The sequence below is a fragment of the Lissotriton vulgaris genome, chromosome 1_1, assembly GCF_964263255.1.
Source record: "Lissotriton vulgaris chromosome 1_1, aLisVul1.2, whole genome shotgun sequence".
Taxonomy (NCBI): domain Eukaryota; kingdom Metazoa; phylum Chordata; class Amphibia; order Caudata; family Salamandridae; genus Lissotriton; species Lissotriton vulgaris.
The window spans coordinates 546,188,915-546,216,857 of NC_141685.1; the positions used below are offsets into that span (position 1 = coordinate 546,188,915).

At 48.9% G+C, this 27,943-nt stretch overlaps 1 protein-coding gene across 1 annotated transcript in view; it reads right to left on the reverse strand.

Moving 5' to 3' along the window:
* BTBD8 (BTB domain containing 8) overlaps positions 1-27,943 on the reverse strand; it is a 541,977-nt gene that overhangs the window by 501,115 nt on the left and 12,919 nt on the right. The window contains exon 2 of the mRNA XM_086953936.1: positions 1,532-1,729. Coding sequence (XP_086810062.1) covers positions 1,532-1,729 — 198 coding nt within the window. The remainder of the gene's footprint in view (positions 1-1,531; positions 1,730-27,943) is intronic.

Sequence of the window (27,943 nt, forward strand, 5' to 3'; positions counted from 1 at the left end):
AGCCTATAGCGGCCCACTGGGAGCAGATGCTCTGTGCGTTACAGCGACTTGAAGGGGGAAGGCCACATGAGGCACGCGGGGGAGGTAGATGATGACTGCGCAGGTGGATGCATGCCACAGGCTGTTGTGCTGCCGTGATAGCCTGGTCCCACTTTCTCCTGCCCTATTTGGGCGCAGGTGCACATACACTAGCACGATTATGGCTGAGGAGCACATAAGGGGCCTCAGGGGCGAGGACAAAGGCAAGGGGAGAAGGAGTTACGCATGTCCAAATGGTTTGAGCTGCCATAGTTCTTGTTCCTTTGCTTTGTAAGTTAAACATCTGTTTCATTGATCAAGCTGAATGATCAGCATTGGACCACAAGTGTAACCGGAAGGTTGGCACACTGTTTTTATACTGCAATTTAAAGACTGTACCAGAACTGGCAGAATGCAATACAGCTAGCTCCTGGGAGAGCGTTCCTTGTTTTCATTGCAGTTGGAATGTACGCTAAAATAATGTGACCACGCGCCGATGTATTAATTAACAAGTTCTACATGACAGCGAACTCCTGTACGAAATGCCTGTTGTTATCGAATGTAATCTTAAAACAATAAAAACAGATTTGATAAAAGAGAATATGGCAACACAACAAGCCAGATAGTAAGACAAAAGAAGAAGAGGAACATCGGAACCCCCTGTCTTCTTCCGTAGAGCATAACTGTACATGTTTTACTCATGGGGTTGCTATGAATGGTACCAAAATGCTGAGCAAGCCATCTTTAAACTACATATTAAAAATCTTCCCAGAGAAAAGAGTGAGTCATATACTGTCTCAACTAAAATAGTTCTTGTCAGTCTTTTGTATTCTTTTTTTTTTCATTTGGATTGTTAAAATTCTAACTTGAGCTTAATACACATTACCCAATGAGACTCTACACTCTGACTCTCTGATCTGGTCTCAAGGATTGATTGGCGTTCTTCAGCACTACTACAAGTTTGAGGTCAGCAATCTGAGTCGAGACTGGACTGCTCGTCTCTAGCAAGGTATCATTCTGTAGGCCTGCCGCTTCCTCTGCCTTTTGAGGTGACTGGTAGTACTGGTTGCCTTTCTTCCTTCTACTGACATTTTCAAACAGTCTAACTATAAAACAGTACTTGGCTGTTTGAACAGGAGCTCAACACCTAAGCTGCAGTCTCTGCTACTAGTAATTCTAGATTTTGGTTTACTAGTGTCAGTGCAGCAGTTGTGATTAAACAGTCCATGAACAATTTCCAATAGGGCTGAAATTGATTAGGATCTTTTGGGATCTTGTAGCTGTATATTATCGGCACAACACTTTCATGAGTCAGACTGAAGAGAGGTCATACACACCAGATAGAGCCGCAATGGCTGCCATGAACGTCGTAAAGACATCGTCTAGGTGTGCATTATGGGCTAGTGCAAACTAAACAACTACAGTACAAACAGATTCCACCAAAGTTGAAAAACGAGAGTATTTAAACACATCAGACTGGCTAGTGCAAATATAAAAATCAACAAAAACTTACCTAAGAAAGCTCCCAAAGTCTGATCCTTCACAGTTCAGCACATTAACAGCTTTGGGACTGCTTGAATGATCGAAGTCTGTTTTGACCATCCGTGCACAGAAATCTGGAACTCTAGCTAGGAGCACGACCAGGTGTGCTCTGAATATTGCATGGCCAACCTGAAAGATGACGTCGGCAAGAATTTCTTCTTTCAAAAGCCTGTGAAAAGAAATACATGTATTGTGAAAACGCAAAGGGCACTACTTTGAGTAGCACTTCTGTGAAAACACGGAGAGAACCTCCCATAAAGTCATTGGCTTTTTTTTTATTATTAAAACCTTTATTATCCTTTATAATGACATACACCGCTTGCAGCCTACAACCCGGGGGCTGGCAGCGAACTTTAGCAGCAGAGCTGCTCTGTTAGTTTTTTTATACACAGCCAAATAGCCGACACCCCAGGGGTCCGGCGGCGCGTTCAACAAGGGTCATGTATGCACAATCAGGAGTGTCTGCCATCCCTATATCATCCTGTCCGCCCAGCCCCATGTGTATTAAGATTACCTTCTTCCCACTATGCGGGCTTCTAGGGCTACTCAGCCAGTGTGTACAATCCTGTGTTTCCTGAGAAAACTCCTATCTAACCAAACCCCAAACTGCCCCCCTCCCCTACTTCATTGCCATCCCCCCCCCAGCCTGAATCAACTCTTACTCTAAACTACGCTCTGCCATTTGCACTTGCCTACCTGAAGCGGCCCATTACTCAGTGTCGTTCCGGACCCTTTGCATGTGAAGTTGGACTACCACAGATCCGTTCTACCACAGTTATAAGGTCCTGAGTTCCCCTTCCTGTGCTATGTCAAGTTTGTCACCATCTAACCAGGTCCACTGTGCCACCGTTCGTTTATGCTCCCTTCCATTCTCTCTATGTGCGTATGAACTGCGTGGGTGTTACATTCTGCCTACTGGATCATGCTCGTCTAGGAGTTCCTGTCCCTCGACTTAGTCTGCGTGTACATCTACCTCTGTGTCCGTTGCTCTCAGATGAACCTGATATAGGCCCCAGAAATTCTTTGGGCGACTCGTGGGAGGGAGCAGCTCGCTGTAGCATTCTGACTGTGCAGCATGTCATGCGCCCATCTTTTCGTGGTTGGCAGTGGCCCTCTCATCCAGCACATTGCGACAACGCGTCTAGCCATCAGCATGCCCATATCTGCTAGACATCTCACCGCTACAGGCAGGCCCCTGGAGTGACCTATAAGTGCTAGGGCGGGATCGGCGGGCAGCTCCATTTCCAGAATCGAGCTCATTTCGGTGAATATACCGTTCCAGAATTTGCGGATTCCCGGGCACCACCACGACAGGTGCATGAAGTCTGCTATCGGTTCATGGCATCGTTCACATTCAGCCGATTGTCTAAGGCCGTAACGATGCAGCCTCTCCAGAGTGTAATACACTCGTTGGAGATATTTGAAATGAATTAGTCTGTGTCTGCCATTTAGAGACAGTTTCCTGGTACTGGAACAGCAGTATTTCCACATCCCATCATCTATTGTAATTTGTAGGTCTCTCGGCCAGGCTGTCCTAGCTTTCGAGTGTTGCTGTTCCCTATGCGCACTGTTCATTCTACATACGTTTGTGACTAATTTATAGGGGGAGAAAGTCTTGATAACATAAGTGAGTTCCGGTACCTCCAACGGCTCCGCCAGGTCCGGTCCCAAGAGGTCTAGCAACGCGCTGCGAACTTTATGATATTGAAATCGAAGGAGTAGCGGGGCCTCGCTGGGCACCGTCACGGTCTGCTCCCATGTTTTCGCTGTGCCATTCGAGAACAAGTCTCCCGCAGTGGCGATGCCCACCATTCGCAACGCTCGAACCACTCCCTCCTCCGCCACAGGTGCCAGACATAATGTCCATTGAATAGGCATAAGAGGGGAGTACAGTAATACGCTGTCCTGCGCCTGCAGTAGCGCGTGCCATGCATGGTTAGTGGTCGTGATAGAGTCCAATATGCCAATTCTGCGGTCCACCGGATTACATACCGTGGCAGGAAGCGGAGTCGGATCCGCAAAGAGTCGTTCCATGCGCACATGTGGTATGTTCTCATTTCCGTGAATCCACGTATGCAAATGGGCCGCTTGAGCCACTCTGTAGTACCGTTCCATGTCTGGAGCGCTCAGTCCCCCCAGCTCGTACGGGAGCTTAAGTAATGTCCATTTCACCCTGGGCTGCTTGCCCCCCCAGGCGAGTCTAATCAGTAGCTGCGTCAGGTTTTTGAAGATGGTCTTCGACAACACTATTGGTATGTTAAATAGAAATAAGAATCTGGGTAGTACCACCATTTTCATAATGGATATAGGTCCCATCAAGGACAGCGGCAGTTTGCACCACGCCTCCACGTCGTTTTCTAGCTTGCTATACGCAACACCATAGTTTTCGCGTAAGAGGATCTCCGGGTCAGTATGGAGCATAACCCCAAGATACCTAACCAGATCTGTCGACTCATAGATCGTGGCATACTGCCCTCAACACAGACGTTCACAGTGAGCCTATCTACCCCGGGGGGACTGTCCGCACGCATACCCGCGAACGCCTCCGATGTCTCATCCTTGTGTATGGGCATCATCAAGAATTCCCGGTGGGTATTCGTTAGAAAAGGCATCTGTATATGTTCTAAATAGTCGTCTATGTCATCCTCGATGTTCTCAGTCCTAGAAGTGTAAAGTCCTGAATAGTATCTCCTGAACTCTTCTATCTCAGCCTCTTCCGTGAGTGTTTCACCGGCTGCCGTCTCCAGCTCCGATATGACCTGTGTGTGTGTATTATTTTTCAATATCCTGGCTAAGAGGGAGCCAGGGCGCTCTCCCTCACCGTACGGCCGAGCGGTCGCATACTTCTCCATGTGCTGAACTTCCCTATCTGCTTCTTCATTGTATTCTGCTATGAGGGTCTTAATTTCCTCCGTCACGTTGGTACCTGGGCCTCCCAGCTGTTTCTTTTCTAGCTCGGCGAGCTGCTTCTCTAAGTGCAGCAACCTCTGGTGTATAGACTTGAGAACACTCGAATGTTTAGACATAGCTATACCCCGGATGTATACTTTAAACGCTTCCCATACAGTTTGGAAGCTATCAACCAACCCTATGTTAGTTTCAAAGAACTTATCAATCTCTTCGGCTAGCTCACCCCTAAAGTGTTCGTCTAGTAAGGAGTATGGGTGAAAGCGCCACGTAAAAGGCGGAATCCTTTTCACTGGAGTCTCCAGTACCAAAAGAAGCGGTGAGTGGTCAGAGAGGGTGCGCGTTAGCACATCGCAGGCCTTAATGTATCTCGTAACTGAGGATGACACCAACCAGTAGTCAATTCTGGTGTGTATATCGTGGTAGGCCAAGTAATGTGTGTACCCCCCTCTCGTTGTGTGCCTGCTTCTTCACACATCCACTAGGTCTAGTGTTATGAGCTCTGCCTGAACTTTCAATGCAGCTGCCGAGGGTCTACGCGGAGGGCCTGAAGACCTGTCTAGCTCCGGGTCTATCACCAGGTTTAAGTCTCCCCCCCAAAGCATTTGTGCAGTGGTACATGCTCGGCAGTACTGAGCATGGGCATCATAAAAGTCCGGGGAGTCGTAATTAGTACCGTAAACGTTAACCATTATGAGTTCATATCCCTTCCCAGCGCATCTCGATATTAGATATCGGCCTTCCGGGTCCGCTCTCAATAAAGACAATGTTAATTTCGATTTGGGGTTTACCCATGTCAATACCCCCCTGGAGTGTGTCGTGAACCCTGCTACCGTGATGTTGCCCACCAGCCCCCTACTAAGAAGCATTTTACTTGTGAGCGGGAGGTGCGTTTCTTGTATGAGTGCCAAAACTACGTTGTGTCGCTGCAAATAATTCAAGACCGTTCTGAGTTTACGATAATCATTCAGACCTCTTACATTCCATGTTAATGCTCTGAGTGTCCCAGCCTCCCCCTCTACAGTTACTCTGTTTGTACTAATCATCTTGGCAGTAGGGTAGTTCGGTGGATGTCAGCAGATATCTCAGGGCTAGCGTAGGCAGCATGAACGGGCAGAACGTACAACATTGTTCCCATATCCTCCCCAAACCCTCCACCCCCCTTCCACAGCAGACCTCCCCCAACCTGGCCTTGCAGATTCCCGCCCCACCCCAATCCAGATCCCTCAACTCAAGAACTAGATCTTCAACAGTGCATTGCGCGCGGGGACCAAGGTCGCCTAGCAGCCAGTTACCCTCAATGTTCTCAAAACACTTTGTCAGGCCCCTAACATCCCTCCGCCATGCACAGACTTTAGTATGATCAGAGCTAGATAACGTTTCTGTATTCGCACCCGATAAGATCTTCACCTCCCCTCTCCTCCCTCCGCTGACTCTGGACTCCCCCTCATGCCCACTCAGTTCGGTGTGGGGCATCGTGGTCAGCTTCAGTTTATTCGCAGACGCCGGACAAATGTCTGATCTGTCGCCACCTCCCTCTGCCCCTTCCTATCTGCCAGTCGTCTTCTGTCCGTAGGGTGGTCCAAGCAGCCGACTACATCCTTTCAGCTGGGCATGATATTCTAGCGGCCGGAGCTCTCACACCTTCAGCCCGGCCTTCTATAAAGTTCAGAGTGCCCGGTCATTCTTGGTCGTCCAGAATGCTGTTGTCGTCTCCGTCTTCCGGCGATCCCGCATCGCCGTTTCTCTGCTCCCTCGCCCAACGCTTCATTTCTTGCTGCAATTTCTTTGGGTCTGTAAATATATGTGGGTGCCCCTGTCTATTGACACGCAGTTTGGCAGGGTACAGCATCGCATAATCCAGGCCCAGCTCTGAGGCGCTTCTTATGTGGGATGAAGTGTTTGCGCGCCTCTTGTACTTTCGCAGTGAAATCCAGGTATAGTGATATTGCCGACCCTTCATATTGGAGTGTTGTTTTGGCTCTGGCCACCCTGAGGGCGGTGTCCCTGTCCCAGTAGTTGAGTAGTTTAGCGATAATGGGGCGTGGAGGCGCTCCCGGGCGTGGGCCCAGGGTTCGGTGTGCCCGCTCCACCACAAACATCGCCGAGAACACTCCCTCCCCTAGGAGGGTTGTGAGAAGCTTCTCCACGAATATCTCCATTGTGCCAGTTTACGTGTTCTCCGGCAGGCCCGTTATGCGAAGGTTAGTACGTCGCGAGCGTGCTTCTAAATTCTCCGTCTTGTCTTGTAGGGTCTGCATCAGTCTCTCCACCTTCTTGTGCGCCACATCTAACTCTGTCTGCGCCTCCTCCACTTCCGTCATCCTCCTCTCAGCCATGTCGTGTTTCTCAGCATGTTTGTCCAGGCGTTCAGCCATGCGTTCCATCCTGTACGTCATAGCGTCCATCTTGGCGCCTAGCGCAGAGATACTGGACTGAAGACTTTGTTCCATGGAAAGCAACATGTTCTTGATATCTGAGCCAGCCGCCTGGTCCTCTTCCGGCCGCGTGATTTCCCTGTGCTCCGCGGGTGGGCTTTGCAACTGCAATCTTCTCTGCACGAAGGAAAGCTTACTTTGCGTTTTGTCCCCTTTGCCCATCACGAGGGATTGCCCGCCACTCGGCGGCGGATGCACGCGTATTTGGTCTCACCAGGGACGTTCGTCCAGTGTCCTGGCGACCCACCCCAGTCTAGGCCACTCCACCGATCTTTAGTCAGGGGCCTGCGAATGTCAGCGCTAGCTTAGCTTAGGGCGTCTTCCGTGTGCCCTGCCGATCCTTGCGTTGCATTTGTATTCCAGCCCAGTTCGGCTCGATATGTTCCGCTCAGGAAGATGGACTCAGTGCCCCACCGGGATCACGCTGTAGCGGGTATGGCCGAACGCCCAGCATTATCGCCGTCCTGCACTCCTCGCTCTCTGCTGGTCTGTGCGGGGCTACCGTTGCGCTCCTGCGTTCGGGTGTGCTCAGTATTTATACATATGCCAGTCTAGAGCCGCTATAGTGTTGCTTCCGCTGGTGTGGCCAGGTTCCGCAGGCAGGTGGCTACGCCCTGGATCTATAGCCTCCTCGCCTGCCCCCCAATGCTGCCGAGCCCTTGCAGTCTCCACTGATGACTCCCAGGCCGTATCGCTGTGACCACCAGCGGGGGGGCGCTCCCAGTGTCTTTATGGGTCTTTTTCTGCAGGCCTCTAATCGTGCCTCCCCTCCAGGTTCCAGGCCTCAGACTGAGCCGACATGGGCCTCTCCCCCGCAAATGGCCCAACGTAGCGGCGTGTTACTCTTCCAGTCACTCGGGACCTCAAGGGCGCGGGCAGGGACAGGATTCTCCCCTTCTGAGCCCTCTCCTCACCTTCCGACTCCGTCAGGGAGATCTCGATCTGGGCTTCGGTTTTTCTCTCGGACCTCCGAGGCAACCGCACTTTCTGTGTCCGCACGTCTCCTCACGTCGCCCGGGTCTATTTTCTACTGGGGACCACGGCTTCTCGGCCTGCCAGCGCGCGGAACTTCACCACCTCGCGTTCAGACCCCGGGACGTCCAGCCTCCGCAATTCTGGGGGTCACCGGAGCCTCAGCTATTCTTGCCGTCCGGAGAAGGAGTGGGGTGCGTGTATTCTTGCTCTGTTTAAGGATATTGTAGGATATTTAGCTGTGCATGACCGAGCTTCGGCCTCAAGCGACCATCTTGGTTGCTGGCAAGCTCGTCATTGGTTTTCAGAGGAGTTCTCGACTGTGCATTACAACGGCTGCCCTTTATATGCAGGCTGCAGCTAACTTTAACACGCTGAGGAATCACTGACTGTTCACGACTAACAAAGGTGCAAACGTTATTTACCAGAGTACTTCTGGAATAAGTGTTTAATTAGGGGCTCGCTCACGTGTCCTGGGGCATGTTATTTTGAATTGTGCAAGTAGGTACTGGGAACAACGCAGGCTGGAAATCCGCAATAAGCTCTTGATTCATTTTGTAGCCCGACCTCTGGCTGAGAAGAACATTAACAATATTTAAAGTTAGGTGGAAGTGTGCTCTCCACCACACCATGAGCACAGGCACGGCTTTGCATTTGAATGTGTGAATTACATGAGGTTGCTGTGTACCTGAAAGCGATGGCAGTTCTTTAAGTTGCTAAAGGTACGTGGGCGCCAGTGTCCCTGGAGTTACAGTGTGAGTGAAAGTGCCTACGTCACGAGAGACCAACTGGTTGAAGGCTGAGCCAGTGGCGATGGTTGTCTGGGGAAGCATTGGGCAGAGTGATGGGGCGATGCAGAAAGTAGAGCCAGGATGACTGCCCCAAAGCCAATTCAATTCAGAAAAGATGTATTTTGGTCAACGGTACTGAGTGCTTGTAGGTCAGTGGACAGAAGCGCTGCAGCGCTCGGAACTGCACTAATGAAAGCGCATGAAGTATATATTCTTGACCACTTAACACTTCGCAGTTCTAACTGTAACATTCATGAAATGCGAAAATAAACACGAAGCTGTGCATTGTAGTTCAGACACGGTGGAGCTGAGGGGAATAACGCAGGCCTCAGCTGTGCTGCAGGGACCCCCAATACTTCAGTGGCCCCCATTCAGCCCAAAGCCAGTGAATATCTATGATATGAGAGACTCGGATGTCCCTAATAACATTCTGAGGAGGGCACATCTACTAGCGTTATGCCATTGGCTGGGAGAGTAGAGAAAGAGTTGGAATTGCCCTTGAAATGTGCAAATTCAAAAAGAATGCAAATGAGGTTGCTTAGAAGGCTGAAGTACTAGTAGGGTGACCACCTGGCATGAAGGCAAATTCTGGACAGGACAGTAAAACATTCAGGACAAAAAGTCGATTTTACAGCCCCATCAAGGGAGAGGCTATACCCCATTACTTTATCAGTACATTTATTTACGGTTTTCTACACAGTATTATTTATTCACTATGGTCTTTTTGTGATTGCCTCTAGGTATGCTACATTCAGGTGGCATATTATGTCCTTGTTCAATAGAAAATTAAGGTCTTTGAGCACGGTGCCAAGGTCATCACCCTCTACCCAAATCTATCCACTCATTCTTGGAGAGAAAGGAAACCGCAAACTTTGATTATGTTTCTGAACATTTTAAAATCCATGGCAAACCGTTTGGGAAACACAAAGGTTAGTGACCATCTGCCAGTTTAAACAAGTTGAACAATATTTGTCTCACCTCAACCTACAGTGGGTCGGTATGTGGGTCACATGCCAGGATGTGAGGTACCCACAGCTTGTCTGTTGTCTCCAAGCACTAGAGTATGTATCCAGAATGCTATATTTATCTCAGAACTGGGAGCCCAGGCTACCAATCAAAGAGAATTAAAGAGCAGAAAGAAATTGACATGGGGGTAACACAACAACTGATTCAAAGGGTTGTTGCTAAAAACTGGACAAATAAGGAAGAGAGGAACAAGGTGGGATGATTACCAAAATCAGACAAGATGGTCCTGCCATGAGTATCTGAATGTTTTGTATACCTGGGGATTTGTCTCAGCAGAGAGCAGAGAAACAGAAGAGGCACTGTCAAGCGGTTGAGCAAGCTGAACCCACTCTCTTAGCAAACGCCGCTGGTGCAATGGGCCACTAGTCGTGCTTGTGAAGGGTAAGCAGAGGCCAGACCCCTTGGAAGGTTGTGCCTTTGGCAATTGCCCACTCTGTCTTGGGCTTAAAATGGTTCTGCAGTCGAGCCAAGGCCAAACCAGTTATCCGGCTCATCCCTAAGTGCTAAAGTACATGCAGAATCTTCAAAATATTTGGGATGTAAATTACACAAGCAAAATGTAAGAACATGATAATGTTTTTGTAATGAAATTAGTGTTTCTTTAACATATGGTAGTGTTTTCCTCTTTATATACAATTTGATTTCCATGTTCAATATGGGCTCTGTTATCTTTCGATATCTAGGGATTAACATCTACCAATCCCCCCACTAATTTGCAGGATGGAAATCTGGGCAGAGTGGCACAGTCACTCTGAGCCCAGTTTTCTTTTCGGTCTTCTCTTCTGCTTTCAGTAATATGCCACATGGCACCAGTGAAGATAGTGGTGTTGCGCCAGTTACTGCATTGTATTATTTAGCAAGCCTTTCCCTGTTCTCCCCTAGTTACTTTTTCAGACACCTCGACACACCCCCACGTCTGATTTGAGGGCAGGAGTGCCAGCGGGTAGCTCTTTGCACTCTAAAGCTACCTGTGACTGTGGGTAGATTAACGCTTCTGGATATTATTTACCTGCACAGTTCCAATGGGTGTTTCGCAGGCTGTCTGGTCGCCTCCTGCATGAGACAGGGTTTACCCGTAAAGACTTTAAGGAGGGCTTACTGGACTGCTCATTGTTTCTGATTAACCATTCTACCCATCACCACCCAGGGTTAGTCCACATGACTTTCCTTTGCCTTATTAGAACCCTTAAACTTACTACGCCCCTACAATACCTTTGCTAGGCCTCCCCACTCACACAGGTTGGCTTCGCTCAGGGCAACTTAGTCAGTGGCATGCTGCAAGCCACTCAAAATAAGGGGATGTGTTTCTTGATGGCGAGCTACTAGATTTCCAAACCCTTATGGCAGACTACACACTTCTCCGGGGTCAATTCCTTTTTTTAGGAACACCTTAAGCAATCATTAAATGCCACATTACATGCACACCACCTAGCACCAACCCCACATGAGGTGCACCAGATGCTCTACACCATGGGTACTCACAAACTTTCTCTCGGGGGCCAAATTTACAGTTTGGTTTGTGTCCGAGGGCCGCATCGGTGGGGGCGGGGTCAGTGGGGGAGGGGCGGGGCTAGAGCAACAACATAAAACTGACCATGAGGTTGATCACAGGTCCCTGCAGGGGACGCCTTCGTCCACTGAGCCGTCCCGGCATACACACATCTCTCTATCTCTTTCTCTCTCGGTCTCCCTCCCTCTCTATAGCTCTCTCTCCCTCTCTCTAGCTCTCTCTCCCTCTCTCCCTCCCGCTCTCCTGTCTTCCTCTGTCTCACTCTGACTGTCTCACTCCCTCTCTCTCACTCCCACTCTCTCTCCCTCTCTCTCTCCCTCCCTCTCCCTCGCCTCTCACTCTCCGTCTCACTCCCTTTCACTCCCTTTCCCTCACTCTCCCTCCATCTCCCTCCCTCTCCCTCCCTCTCCGTCTCCCTCCCCTTCACTACCTCTCCGTCTCCCTCCCTTTACCTCCCTCTCACTCCCTCTCTGTCTCCCTCCATTTCCCTCCCTTTCCCTCCATCTCACTCCCCATCAGTCTCCCTCCCTTTCCCTCCATCTCACTCCCCATCAGTCTCCCTCCCGTTCCCTCCATGTCAATCCCCATCAGTCTCCCTTCCTTTCCCTCCCTTTCCCTCCATCTCACTCCCTATCAGTCTCCCTCCCTCTCACTCCCTCTCCGTCTCCCTCCCTTTCCGTTTCCCTCCCTCTCAATCTCCCTCCCTGACTATCTCCACCTCACTCCCTCTCCTTCCCTGTCCGTCTCACTCCCTCTCACCCCTTCTCACTCCCTCCCTCTCACTCCCTCCCTCTCACTCACTCCCTCCCTCTCACCCACTCCCTACCTCTCAACTCCCTCCCTCTCACTCCCTCCCATTCATTCACACTCAGTCCCACCCACTCACTCCCACCCACTCCCACCCACTCCCACCCACTCCCACCCACTCCCACCCACTCCCACCCACTCCCTCCCACTCCCTCCCACTCCCTCCCTCCCTCCCCCTCCCTCCAACTCCCTCACTCTGACTCATTCACTCCCTCCCACTCACTCCCTCTCACACACTCACTCCCTCTACCTCACTCCATCCCTCTCACCCACTCCATCCCTCTCACCCACTCACTCACTCCCACTCACTCCCTCTCACTCACTCACGCCCTCTCACTCACTCACTCCCTCCCTCTCACACACTGCATCCCTCTCACTCACTCCATCCCTCTCACTCACTCCATCCCTCTCACTCACTCCATCCCTCTCACTCACTCCATCCCTCTCACTCACTCCATCCCTCTCACTCACTCCATCCCTCTCACTCACTCCATCCCTCTCACTCACTCCATCCCTCTCACTCACTCCATCCCTCTCACTCACTCCATCCCTCTCTCTCACTCCATCCCTCTCTCTCACTCCATCCCTCTCACTCACTCCATCCCTCTCACTCACTCAATCCCACTCACTCCCTCCCACTCACTCCCTCCCACTTACTCCCTCCCACTCACTCACTCCCTCCCACTCACTCACTCCCTTTCACTCACTCACTCCATCCCGCTCACTCACTCCATCCCGCTCACTCACTCCATCCCGCTCACTCACTCACTCCATCCCTCTCACTCACTCACTCCATCCCTCTCACTCACTCACTCCATCCCTCTCACTCACTCACTCCATCCCTCTCACTCCATCCCTCTCTCACTCCATCCCTCTCTCACTCCATCCCTCTCTCACTCCATCCCTCTCTCACTCCATCCCTCTCTCACTCCATCCCTCTCTCACTCCATCCCTCTCTCACTCCATCCCTCTCTCACTCCATCCCTCTCGCTCACTCCATCCCTCTCGCTCACTCCATCCCTCTCTCCCTCCCACTAACTCACTCCCTCCCACTCACTCACTGCCTCTCACTCACTCACTCCCTCCTTCTAACTCACTCCATCCTTCACTCACTCCATCCCTCTCACTCACTCACTCCATCCCTCTCACTCACTCACTCCATCCCTCTCACTCCCTCCATCCCTCTCACTCCCTCCATCCCTCTCACTCCCTCCATCCATCCCTCTCACTCCCTCCCTCCCTCTCACTCCCTCCCTCCCACTCCTTCCCTCTCACTCCCTCTCTCTCACTCCCTCCCTCTCCCTCCCTCCCTCTCCCTCCCTCCCTCTCCCTCCCTCCCTCTCACTCCCTCCCTCTCACTCACTCACTCCCTCCCTCCCACTCCTTCCCTCTCACTCCCTCTCACTCACTCCCTAACTCCCTCTCCCTCCCTCCCTCCGTCTCCCTCCCTCCTACTCCTTCCCTCTCACTCCCTCGCTCCTCTCTCACACTCCCTCCCTCTCACTCACTCACTCCCTCTCACTCCCTCCCTCCCTCCCACTCACTCACTCCTCCCTTTCACTCACTCCCACTCACTCCCTCCCTCTCACTCCCTCCCTCCCACTCACTCACGCCCTCTCACTCACTCATTCCCTCTCGCTGACTCCCTCACTCCCACTCACTCCCTCCCTCACACTCCCTCCCTCACACTCCTTCCCTCACACTCCTTCCCTCTCACTCACTCCCTCACTCCCACTCCCTCCCTCTCCCTCCCACTCCTTCCCTTTCACTCCCCCCCTCCCTCTCACTCACTCCCTCTCTCTCACTCCCTCCCTCTCACTCCTTCCTCTCCCTCCCTCCCTCTCACTCACTCACTCCTCCCTCTCACTCACTCACTCCCTCTCACTCACTCCCTCACTTCCACTCACTCCCTCCCTCTCACTCCCTCCCTTCCACTCCTTCCCTCTCACTCCTTCCCTCTCACCCACTCCCTCTCACTCACTCACTCACTCCCTCTCTCTCACTCCCTCTCACTCCCTCCCTCTCACTCCCTCCCTCTCACTCCCTCCCTCTCACTCCCTCCCTCTCACTCCCTCCCTCTCACTCCCTCCCTCTCACTCCCTCCCTCTCACTCCCTCCCTCTCACTCCCTCCCTCCCTCTCACTCACTCACTCCATCCCTCTCACTCACTCACTCCTCCCACTCATTCACTCACTCACTCACTCTCACTCACTCACTCCCTCTCTCACTACCTCGCACTCACTCTCTCTCACTCACTCCCTCTCACTCACTCCCTCTCACTCACTCCCTCTCACTCACTCCCTCTCACTCACTCCCTCTCACTCACTCACTCACTCCCTCCCTCTCCATCCCCCTCCCCCTCCCTCTCCCTCCCACTCCCTCTGTCATCTCACCCTGCCTGTGTGCCAGAAGGGGCGCACACACACTCACAGCCGCACCCGAGCTCTTAACACGTCTTTTAAAGACCATTTGCATGTTAATGTGGCCTTTGTATTTCACCTCTTCTTAGGCCCCTGCAGCTTTAGTCTGGCCATTGCTAGGATCGCCCGGCCGTCAGCTCCCACAGAGCAGCATAGTCTCTCGCGCTGCTGCAGACACTTAAAAAAAAAAAAGTAAAACACAGGTATGATGTCTCGGGGGTCCGCGGGCCGCCAGGAAAGGCTTGCCGGGCCGCCACAGGCCCGCGGGCCGTACTATGAGTACCCCTGCTCTACACCATAGGGACTGGCGGCAAACTGATAAGATGGGTGTACAGATCTTTCCTGTAACATGGGAACCTACATGGTTTATCTGCGTACTAAATGGGTGACTGACATGGCCAAACCTCTGCACAATAGCGACTGGGCAAAAATATTGGAATATCCCCACAAAGTATCATGCAGCTTCTGTTTTAAGAGTATTCAATTTAATATTCTGAACTAAGCCTAACTTACACCTGGGCGAATTATCAAAATATACCCGGGAGCTGCTGCAGCAGCATTTTCTCCCTGTATGCAATTAGATGCCGATTTGCTTCATATGTTTTAATTTTACCCCACACTCCTTTCACACTGGCAGAGAATTCTCGAGGTGCCATCAACCCCAATGGGAAGTGTACTAACAAATTCCCCCCAAGTGGTCATATTGGGCGTATTCCCCGTCCTAAGTTCCAAAAAACCCTCCACCACGTTCCTCGACTTGGCTCTTATTCCAGCAAAATGCAGTATTGCATTGTACTAGAAGGATTCACTTCCTCTGACTATTGTACATTGGACCAAGGTCTGACTAGCTTGGTTTCGATCTGAGAGCACCCTGTTAAATAGGGAGGAATGAGCTGGTCTGTGAAAATATTTTATTGTACAAATGTGGGATATTCTGGTGGAGGGTTAAAGACTCCACCAATCACGATACTCTCACCCTGTAATGTACCCAGACACATACACTCTCGGTTTCTATATTCTAGTTGTTTATGCCACATCTAAGCAACTACACACGCCACTGGGAAGTGGCCTAAGGGCACCTCTCTCTGTCCCCACTAGACACTTTTTTCTAAGCACCGCAGGGGTTCATTGCTCCATTTCCCTACCCTGATAGTTAAGGCAGTGGCAACTGGGCAGGAGGGTGGGGATGGGCAGTTTGTTATGGGTCAGTTTGTTACACAGAACATTTTTTTAATTGTATGCCAACTCTTCATAATTAGCCCAGCACTGTTCTTCTGTAATTGTACAATTGAATTTACTGCTACTACCTGGCTACTAATATGCTGTGTAACCTCTTTTGGCATGCAATAATAAAAACGTAAAAAACACAAATGGCAGAGTTTCAATTTAGATCACAACATTTCACTGATATTTATTTGAAGTGAAAACGTATAAACATGAACTTCAAAACATTAAATCAACCCTCCTTTTTGACAGCAACAGGAGTGAACAAAGTGAACCAATTATCTGGCGTCCCTTACATCATGGCCAATAATATTGTTATTGATGATGGGACAATCAGGCTCATAAAACATACAGGTTTTTTTTAACAGACCATCTTAAACTGTACTACTTGAAAGTTCTCTAGAATGTCACTATCAAGTGAATTAGACAAATGAAGTAAATGATTTGATTAACATCACACAATTTACTCATGCATGGAATCTGGGATTTGAACCCAGGCTTCACAGTAACTCACAGTACACTTAAACCACTGACTAAATTAATTTATTTTCCTCAATCCTCATTAAAACCAGAAGACAGTGCTTTTGTACTTTTCTGTAAGATTAATAGTACACATTGACAAATAAATACAGTTTAATTTGACCAAATCTAAAAAAAGTAAAAAAAAATAAAAAAATAGGCCCATAATGAAGGTAAGGAAATGCAGTTCACCATATGCTAATATCACTATCTTTTTAGAGATTATATAGCTATTCTTGAGGTGGGCATGTAGCTGAAAGCTTCAGCCAGACTTGAGCCTGAGCCTTGCTCCGGGTCAGCTCGAGGTCCTGTTGAAAGCTAAAGCCTATAACAAGTTGAGCTTTCATGTGGCTTCTACTTGCCTACCTCCGTCTACCGAGGATGTGGTGTTAGGGCCTGGGCTGATGACTTTGGGACTGGGGAAATCAGGGTTGAGTCTTGGCACCGGCTCAACATCCTGTGATTCTGAGAAAACCATTTAATTTCCCCTTGCTTATAAACAATGGAAGGGTCCTGATGTAATATAAGTGGTGCTCACGTAAAGTGCTCCAATACCTATGGGTCGAGTTCATGCTATATGTATATATACTGCAGAAAATGCACAAAGAAGTAACAAGCATTTACAATACAATGGTTTTGCCTTTGTTAAAGTTAGAGCTATTGGCATTGCTCTTGACATTATTTTTATTTATGTTTCTTTTAACATAAATAAATGGCATTGTCATTTACAATGCCATTAGCTTTATCTCTCGCAAATGACACACACAAACACACACACAGAGCCCCCCCACCCACACAGAGCCCCCCACACACACAGCCACACAGAGCCCCCCACACACACAGCCACACAAAGCCCCCCACACACACAGCCACACAAAGCCCCCCACACACACAGCCACAAAAAGCCCCCCACACACACAGCCACACAAAGCTTCCCACACACACAGCCACACAAAGCTTCCCACACACACAGCCACAGAGAGCCCTCCACACACACCCACACAGAGCCTTCCACACACACCCACACAGCACAAGCAGGCAACGGGCACAAGCAGGCAACAGGGACACACGGAGGCACAAGCAGGCAACAGGCGCACACAGAGGCACAAGCAGGCAACAGGGGCACTTACGGAGGCACAAGCAGGCAACAGGGGCACTTACGGAGGCACAAGCAGGCAACAGGGGCACTTACGGAGGCACAAGCAGGCAACAGGGTCACGAAAACTGAGGCACAAGCAGGCAACAGGGGCACGAAAACTGAGGCACAAGCAGGCGACAGGGGCACAAAAACGGAGGCACAAGCAGGCAACAGGGGCACACGGAGGCACAAGCAGGCAACAGGGGCACACAGAGGCACACGCAGGCAACAGGGTCATGAAAACAAGCACAAGCAGGCAAAAGGGTCACAAGCAGGAATTGTAATTTAGACGGGGCTGAAGTGGAGAACGGTCAGTAGGGAAGTAGTGCGGCTGGTGCAGTGGTACCTTGTGAGATCTTGCTAATAATTGAGCATATATTTGTTTACTTCTAGTGAAAGACATCACCAAGCCGTTACATGCTTTAAATCATGGGTTGCAAGAGTAAATATGCTTTTATTTATTCTTGCAACTCAGTGATACAGCCCCATTACAACCCAGTGATGCTGCTGCAACCTCATCTCCTGGCCTGCAACCTTCACCCCAAATTTAACTTCACAGTTCCAATGATGAATTAAGAACATAGAACTTAAGTGTATTTTGCTCCAGCACCAAGAACCAAACTCAGCACACAAGCCCCCATACACAGACAAGCAAACCCAGCAAAAAAAACCATATGCAAGCAGCGACAGCATAGGGAATCACCCACCGTACAGGTAGCTAATCCACAACAAACCTGTCCAAATTCACAGGAAGCCTGATGGTGTACCTGCACTTTGTCACAACTTCTGTTCCAGCACTCTCACTGCCAGGCACAACAGGGGTGAGAGCATCGGGAGGCCCTAACTAACTACCTAAACTAGATTCATGTTTAGTGGTACCCAACTAATGACAACTTTTAATCTCACTAAAAGCCTGCAACCACCTATGGCAAGTCTTTCTCCATCCTCACTCAGCTGGCATTAGTCTGCGCCATCACACATGGACATCACACCGAAATCCCATCCCTTCCAATCTCTGAGGTTTGCAGCATTTCTGAACGATCCGACAACTGTGAGGGGGGTAGAGAACGTACTTCCCCTCTTTCCCCTTCCTAGATTGATGAGCCCTATTCACATGCACCCTTTGTACAACGTCCAAGGTCCCCACTTCTTATTGAAATAAGACTTCCTGAACACTTGGGCCCTTTTAATCATATACTTGACTACCTCCATAGACCAATCTTTCTGTCTTTCCAGTGATATTTAAGTAAGATTGAGTTTTGCAAATTTCCCTTAGGATATAAGGGCTAAATGTTGTCAAGCTAAGCGTAACCCAATATGCCCAAAACATTTTTGTCACTTTCTGTTCCCAGTATCTACTGTTAAATGGTCTACTCCAGTGTTCCAATTATCATTTGGTTGAAGTGTTCAGCAGCCCCATTGCCAGCTAGATATTACAGGGACATGTTCCTTTGCACAATACCCTCAATGTCAAGAATTCCTTGAGGGTACTAGAATTAAATTGGGTGCCATTTTCACTTGCCACAGAACTTGGTATTCCATCTCTCTGGAAAACTTCATCCAAAAAGTTGCAGCATAAGCTAATTCTGTCAATTAAAGCAACTTCAGGGGTGCGCTAGAGGGCCGGTGAACAAGATGGCCGCACCCTAGGGAGGCTCGGTTAGTCTGGTAGCATAATCTGACATCATCTGCGGCTATGAGACAACACCACATCCCCAAAATTTAACCAACACTCTATATATACCGCCAGCATTACTCCAGGTTCCTCACCGCGCTCCGGAAAGCCGCTGGGGCTGAGAGCGAGGAAAACAGACTGCACTGATGCGGCCTGTGTAAAATGGTGGCTTAAGATGCGGAATGCCCTGACTCAGCCGTGACTTAAGGGTGAACGGTTGCGGCGGCATTACTCATCACCAATGAAACATCTACCGAACCCCCCCCCCCGCCCCCAGGGCTGAGGTGAGTGGGAGCTAATGTCTGCTGGAGTGGCCAGAGTCTGTGTGGCATTTACGTAATCGCCCCAGTCGTGTCTTGTGGGCGGACTGGTTGCTGCCGGCCTGGATACTGCGGGCTCTCCTCCGCGACAGATCTGGGATTCTGGGCCTACGCTCTTAAACAAGCAGCGGGCATCGGGCAACACTTGCCTTTGGCTGGAGGTCTGAAACGGGTGGCGGCTGTGGCGGAAGAATGTGGATGTCCGACTGCTCTCGCTGCAACACAACTATACGCGTGAAATAAAGCAGAGGCCTGTAATACAGTGTGGTACACCGCCGCCACCCGCAAGTGACAGCTGAGGGGGGAGATTCGCAGCTGTGAGATCCTGCTGTTATACAGAGGAGCCCCGCACCTCCCGGAGAACAACAACCCGGCTCTTGCACTCACCGGGTCTCTGCAGGCAAGGGCTCCTCTGCTTCTGCTCCGGTCCGCGGGCGGCTTCACGAGAGCACCCGCTCCTCGGGGCTCTCTCTGCACACTCCTCCCCCTCTCTCTCCTGAGCTCTCCCTCGCCTTGGGAGCCGGGGGGGGGGGGAGAAGGAAAGACGCCGGCTTCTCCCCGCACCGGAGCGCGGGGTGGCCTCCCGTCCGCTTCCGGCTGTCTCTAGGTCCTGCCTCCGGCCTGCCTGACTTCCGGGTCGCGGCTGCAGCCAATCGCAGCGCGGCCATGGGGTCGGGAGGCGGGACTGCGTCTCCTGATTTCTCCCCGGCCGACGGCAGTGAAAGCACGGGGCAATGCCGGGTGGGCACCGGCTTGATTCAAATAAACAATAATCGAGGTGGGCACTCGATCGGAGCATTTACAAGGGGCCGGAGACACAGACCGCGGGAGGGGGGCGGGAACGGGCACACCGAGAGGGGGGGCGGGAACGGACAGCGGGAGAGGGGGGCGGGAAAGGGCACACAGGGAGAGGGAGTCGGGAACGGACACACGGGCAGAGGGGGCGGGAAAGGGTAATCAAAAGGCAGAGCACTCACGTGGACTTGGAGCAACGAGAAGTCGACGGGCCCCGGCGCCATCTTCAGCGCAATGACAAAAACATGACTTGAGGAAAGCAAAAAAATATCCCCGCCCACCGCCGCATGACTACACAGAGGGAGCGCCCATGGAAAAAATCTCGGGAACGCCCCCGAATCTGGTCCGTGAATGACGGCCAGATCTCTGTTCCAATGGCTAGCCTCCATTTATGGAGCTAGCCAATGTAACAGAGGGGCGTATTCAAGTGTCCTTACTGAAATCTAGAGATTTCTCCTGGGGGCGGAGCTAACGCTCCGTGCCCCAGGCAAAACCTAAAAACAAAGCTTTAACACAGAAAAAGACAAATACACACCCATCTCCGGGATGTTCTGTAGAAAGTTAAACAAGAAACCTCGATAAATCCCTGCTTCTCTTCTTAAGTTGTGTGATCCTAGGAAAATATTTTATTTCACTATAATTCCTTTTTCTTCATTAATGCATATGAAATCACTTTGAAATACGTGAGTTCCGAATAGCAGTTGTACAAAAACCCATTGTATTTGATTTAGTAGATTATAATCTCACATATTAACGTCAATGCTTCACATGAAAGAAATGCATCTCTTTTGGCTTTTAGGTGACTTTATTATATTTTATGTAATGTTTGTTATACGATTTACATAGCAAACACATCAGGGCAAAATGAAAAACAGATACAGTAAGAAATCAAAATACCAATGCACTGTTTCACACACAGATGCATCTCCTGATGACAGCGAACGCCTCATCATATCCGAAACACCGGCAGAGACCGATGGAGAGACTCCGCAGGGCCGTCAATCCTCACCACCACCACCAAACAGTGCCTACAGGAGCTAACCTGTGCCGTCCTAGCAGGACAACACCGAGAGCGCAGGAGGCATTGTCAGACCTTGCTCCTTTCAACTGCATCGACTCGGGCCATCACCAAGCTCTGCAACAGCACTGCTGTATTGTCACGCAGATCAGTGTCACTGCAGATAGACCTGGGTCATTACTCAATGTTAATTTGTTGGCTAGCCCACCTCTAAGTTATTCAATGCAACGGCTGAAGTGCATAAAAAAGTATGGCTACTGCAATGGGGATGGGGTCAGTAAGCGCAAATATTCTGCTACTATTTTGTTGATCTTTCACCATCAAGTAACTATAGATACATAATAATACAGAACGCACACCTTAACTGAAGAATAAATGCAAGTTAAACTAATGAGTGGAAAATGCACTATTTTATGTTTTGAAACAATCTATTGGTTAAAGCGATCACTACAGATGTCTATGTTTGCAATCAGAGGCCCATAGAATTTAATCCTGTTTGGTGCAGCAGGGAAAAGTGACTTATTTATTTATTTATTTTATTTATTTATTGTACAGTTTTCTATAGAGCGAACAAGACCCTTGGGTATCAGAGCGTTCACAGTTACAAGCACAAGATTACATTAGACTGTTTTAGTCAATAATTCTATCATAAAGGTTTGACATCGATTACAAGGTCATAAAGAATGAAGCAGTGTTCTGTGGTAGATGAGATAATAGCTATAATTGAAATGTTCAAAGTTCCTCTAATGTTTGTTTCACGTGTCTTTTCCTTTGTCTTCCATGTTCTCCAATCAGTGGAACATCTTAAATGTCTCTGAGTTGAAGAATTAGCGCCTATAGAGGTGATTATGGAAGTAACTTACTCATTAGAAATAACTTGGTTTCTCTCTTAAACATTGCTAAGTTTGGGATTTTTCTGATGTTCGGGGGAAGTGAGTTCCAGATTCTAGGGGCTTCTCCTGAGAATGCCCTATCATAGGTTTTTTTCTTCCTGAAAAGGGTGGTCCTAGCACCAGTTCCTTGGCACTCCTGGTTGGTCTGCTTCCTCCAGATAGTTAAATTTTTTGGGCAAGGTATCTGGGAGTATTGTGATGGAGTGCTTTGTAGGTGATACACGCCATCTTTAGCTGTATCCTGGCTTCGTACGGTAGCCAGTTTAAAGCTTTTAGGTGAGGGGTGATATGGTCGAATTTCCTAGATCCTGTGATAAGTCTAGCAGCTTGTCCTGTTTTTAGACATTCTGGGAGGATTCCTTGGGATAGGGAGGCATTTACAATTTCTGTCCATATTGGAATCAATGTATGGAGGATTTCCTTCAGACATTTTGAGGGTAGTGGGTCATTGTAGTGATTATTGGGTTTGATGTCTGATAGTGTTTTGGCGATGCTATTCTGATCCAATAAATTGAAAGTGTCCCATTGTCCCTTGTTTTTTATCAAATTATCAACCGTTTTCGCTGTGTTAATGTCCAATGATGGTGTATATATTTCCATGTTGTCTGCTGCATTCTTGAGTTCTCTTTCGAGGGAGCTGAAAGCACTGTGAATGTGAAAGTCATTATTTTAAAGGTGCAGTATACACAGTATAATCTAGGCTGCCACCAAAAGCACATCTCAATATTATGGTAAAGATAAAAAGTGCTTCTAAAGTATTACTTTCAGTAATGTGCAGATTATACCTAGTGCAAACATTGCTTATAACTGTCCATTAAAAGCACACACTCCACAGCTCTGCTTGGAACACTCATACAATACTACTGAAAAAATATATATATTTGTCTTCAGGAAGCTTCAAGTGACTGAATCAATTAATGCCTGACCCGGCTCCAGAGCAGCCTTTCCGTTTGCCGATTACGCAATTGCACACATTTGCCTCTCTGTGGAGAAGCAAACACACTGGCAAGAATGCCTGTTTCTCTTTAGCTGTCTACCCCTTCCTCGAGAACACAGCATAGGAGACTCCTTCCCTTCCACTTCAGAGGAAGAATCTCAATTGTGTAACTTTTGTCTTTTTGCGGAAAGTCTAAAATTACAGACAAATGCCATCCATTAAGATATCCATCACGGACAACGGGCATTAGGGCTAATTTATGGGTAGTCTGAAAATTACAGATGGGTGGTCACCCTAAGTACAAGGGAGTCTGAGTGAGCATATGGGAAGAATAAATGCTAAGCACACAAGCTGTCATGTTTATTCCCATAACTAAGCCTACTTGAGTTCATGCATTTTTTAAAGACGAAAAAGTCTCCTACTCGTAATGTTCAACGTTTTGGCACAGCATCATCTCAAGAGCAGAGCTTCTGATCATTAACAGATGGTGGATTGCTTGCAATCTCCGCATACCTCCAGAAATCCCCATGGCATGTGCAATATCAAACTTGGGTTTCTTTGTGTAATAACAGACAACATGCATTTCCAGTTAAAGGTGGAGATTGATCATGTAAAGAACCTGATATAAGGTAGCAGAATCTCCATTAGGAGTTATTGGAACTTCCAAATCCAAGATGTGCCAAGAGTTTCTTCCTATGAAGTCAGTTGCTGTTTAGGCATGTAAAAGGTGGTACTTGAAAAGGCAAGATTAGTCGCTACACATTGGTTCCCTGATTTTTGACTGGTCTCTTTGCTATACATTTTGTCCACAACTTTTTTCCGCAAATTCGATTCTTCCTTTGGAATTATTCTCTTTCATCTGTTATCCTGCTTAGCATCTTTTGCTATTGTAATTGGTTTCTCAAGAGTTTGAATCAACTTCCTTGTCAGATAATGCATGATGAGGGGATGACTGTGAGAGATCAGACATGTTAGATGAGGATGAATGGCCAAGAATGTGCAGGTTTAGTAGATTACTGGAAATAAACTATACAAGAAAACAGAAAAGGGAAAGGATACCGCATGATATCAGTTTGTGGCCAATTTGGGAAGGGAGTTTTATGCCTTATCATTCTTGGCGATTTGGGTGCCAGTTGTATAAAGAAGAGACTGGTTAAATCAATACCAACTAACACCACAGCTCCAAATAACACATAGCCACCACCAAAAACCAACCATAACACCGGTACTACACCACCACCATCAATATATTTAGTACTCCCACCACTAATATCATATCACCAACCTCACTACCAAACATTGGCAGAGCCTGTGGGCCTGGCTTTAATGTGCTGTTGCATGAAACATCACTTCTGTATGTCTGTGTTTGCATGTGGTTTTACATTAAACACAGACCTATTCGTTTTGCCAAAGCTTGTTAGGTTTGGCTTCATGGGTGCTGCATAAGGCATTCATCCTTTTGGGAAAGATAAGGATAGGGACATAGAAATTCCAGGCTAAATGATTGGCTGTACACAAGAGGAATGCAAGTATCTTGTCTCCAAATTTTAAGTTTAGCCTGGTCACACTCACAATCAAACTTTGCATCTGGAGTTTCTATTTGTGGTGCTGGTGGAAAGAAATCCAGTATGGATAATAAAGTACTGACGCAGGCAAGACAGAACTGGGCCTATTTGATTTAGTTTGAGTATTAGTGCACTGACTGGCCCAAAACGTCATCCCTTTCATTAGTCATTAGCAGCTAACGGTCCATTAAACATTTCAAGGGACCCTTCACTTCTCTGCTGGAATGTAAACACATTTCAAATGCAAGACTATATTTAAAAAAACGTAATATTGCACGCAGCAAGATCAGGGTCGAAGCTTTAGGGAAGTGCAGGGCGTGGGACACTTCCTGACTAATTTCTTAGTCAGGTCATGGCCGGACAGTGAAAGTTGGGTGGTCCAGCAGCTAAAGTGTCATCGAAGTGTGTGTTGCTGCAGACTGGACTAGGGATGTCTGAGTGATCTATGAAGTTGTGTGAGATGCACAGATGGGCCCAGGACATGAACATGATTGGGTCTTCATAACCCTCTCAGATCTTGGTTGTGGTGCTTGTGAACCTGGGACAAATTGTTTAGCAACTGAAGTTGGCTCTTATATTAGGTGTTCCATGCTGGAGCATTGGCATTTCTCTATCTGAATCCGACCGAGTATCAGGCATAGGATCTGCATGCCATTGATTTTATCTTGCACTGTTGGGTCCGAATAGAATCCAGCTTCAGTCACTTTCACCAGGTTCATGTTCTGTCTTCAAAACCCCCAGCACAGCACCGCCAGCTTCCCTCGGGTTGTGCCCAGCTGTCACACATCCTTCTATGCAGTGACAGTGGGCGAGGGGCACGTGTCTGGGGTGATTTTAGACTCGGAGGATTCAACTGACAGTTCATTAGAAACCCAGGTATTAGTTATTCTAGCGCTTCATTTTGTGACAGTTTGAGGTGTGATAAAAAATGAATATGCTCATTAATCAGGGCATGTGCTTAACAAAATTATTTGAATCACAGTTAGTTGAGTAACCTCAGAACATACATGTCAGCTTCTTTTAGTTTCAATGCCACAATATGTTATTCGCCATTCTCAGAAGGTTCACTGCTATTCTTTCTGTTATGGGCTTCAATACCATCCAGGTGGAGCCAAGTCACAGTCTCACACCAAATACATCACATTTGTTGCTATAGAATCTTCTGTGACTGGGGTTTAACATTCGTGCACATAAAATAACACACATTTTCAATATACACAACATAAATTAACGAGCTTTCTAGTCTCTAGCACACTTATCCATGCAGCCATTCTCCCTTCCACACATACCTTAGCATGACATATGTAAAGAATACATTCACCCCTTGCAGCATCTTGACACCAAAATAACAGATTGTTTATACTCAATCATACTTACGTGCTTAACAATCCATGCACTTACCAAACCATACTGAAATGCATCATTAGTAAACGTTTGTACTGCACCTGCAGACTGTGCAGTACCTGTTATGTGAGAGAGGAAGCCTCACTGACACTCCCTGAGCTTTACCCTGCCTGTCACAGTAGGAAGCTTTGCAGCTGCTATAGTGTTATATGTTTTCTATCAGGGACGGGTTTCGTGAAGGAATGAAGCTTGCACCTCTGCCCATGCTGTACCTGATCCATGAAGAATGGAAGCCTGCGCTGCTGATGCCAAGCTGTGCTTGTGTGAGGGATGTTGTGGTGTGAAGGAAAGTTTGTCAACGGATGCAAATAGTGTATTTATTCTACAAGAGAGGAACACTTGCATTGCTAAAGACTGCAGGGGCCTGTTCTGTGAGTGATTTACACTTGTTCATAGTGTGCTGTACCCATTACATGAAGGATGAAGTTGTACAGATGCTGCCCCACTCTGAGATTAAACAAGGGTAGTGGTTCTGTCGGGTGTAAGGCAATTTCTTAGTTCCTCTAATTGAATAGTCAGTCTTTACATATATTGCAGGGGAGCATTCAATGAACAAATTGTGAAGACACAACACCTTTCTTAGTATATGAAAGATTTCCTTATTTATTCGCATCAATAATAGGCACCTACGGGAGTCGGATCAAAGAGCCCGCCAAAACCTACCACAAGATCGGGTGCAAATCTCCCCATGCGTGGAGCCAGGCCTGCGCCGCCTGTTGGAATCTGAAGCCAGTCCAGGTGTCGGCCATGTTTGCCTGCGTCCCCACATGTTGCTGCCTGTAACATGACCTGACCCACGCACCACACGACCATGAGGCCCTTCTGGAAACTTTCGGAGGGGGTTAACAAAAAAAACTGAAACAGAAAGCACGTGCCCCTGAAGTGGACACTGCCACCCCCAAACCAGTAAGCCAATAACAGCCTGCAGGCGACATCTGCGGAAAGCAGTAGGAGTTGCTGCAGCAGAATCCAGGAGTTTGAACCAAGCAGGTTAGGTCACCGGAAACCTCAATGGTCAATGCTACAGGTCTTGTATACCAGCCAATACAAGCTCAGACCTGCAACGCGCAGCTGGGACGCCGTCGCATGCCGGAGTCGTGCCTGAGTCCTGCCCGTCTGCGCCCGTCCGCGCTTGGACGCGCTGGGCGTTGCGGGCAGTTGGGGTCCTGGAGAGTTGGTCTCGGCTCTCGTTACCATGCTGGTGTACTCTGGCGACACTCTGCGGGGTATAGGACGTTCAATTGTGAGTTGTACCCTTCCCCCAATACACCCACTAGCGGGCCCCTTTCACTGTGCGTGTGGAAGGTGGTCTTTGGATCCCCCTACCCTGAGCTCACACGAAAATCCTGCGGTTTCCCTTAGTAGAAACCTCGCCGAGCACTCCCTTCGCATCTTCAGCCTGAACGCCAGGTCTCTGGTGCTGCATTATCAGGCCGTGTTTGACCTGATACAGGAAGAGGCCCCGGACATCGTAGCCATCACCGAGACGTGGTTGAAGGATGACGATGTGGCCATTATCAACTTGGCTTTTCCCTCTGATTTTTCGGTTTTTACCCTTAATCGATCTACCAGGGGAGGGGGTATTGCGTTGGCCTTGCGACCTGGCCTTACTGGTAGTTGGTCTGGTCTGACCATTGCGGGATGTGAAAGTGCGGTGTTTAAAATCTCGGTCACCCCACATTTCACACTCTCGGGGATGGTGGTTTATCGCCCCCCTGGGAGTGATGTGGCGTTTAGAGCGGCCCTCCCCGACATGGTTAGCTCCTTGGCAGTAGGCTGCCCCAATTTTTCGATCTTGGGAGACCTCAACTTACACTTTGAGAACCTCACCTCCCCCTCGGTTAGCGGTATTCTCGCTGACCTGGAGGCCCTTCAACTGGTGCAATTGGTCCGACAGCCTACTCATACAGGCGGCCATACCTTAGATCCTTTTTTCACTAATTTGGCAGACGCTGCTGTCTCCGCCGTCACACCTCTGGGCTGGACGGACCACTCTTTGGTTTCCATCTGTACCCCTTTGCCGG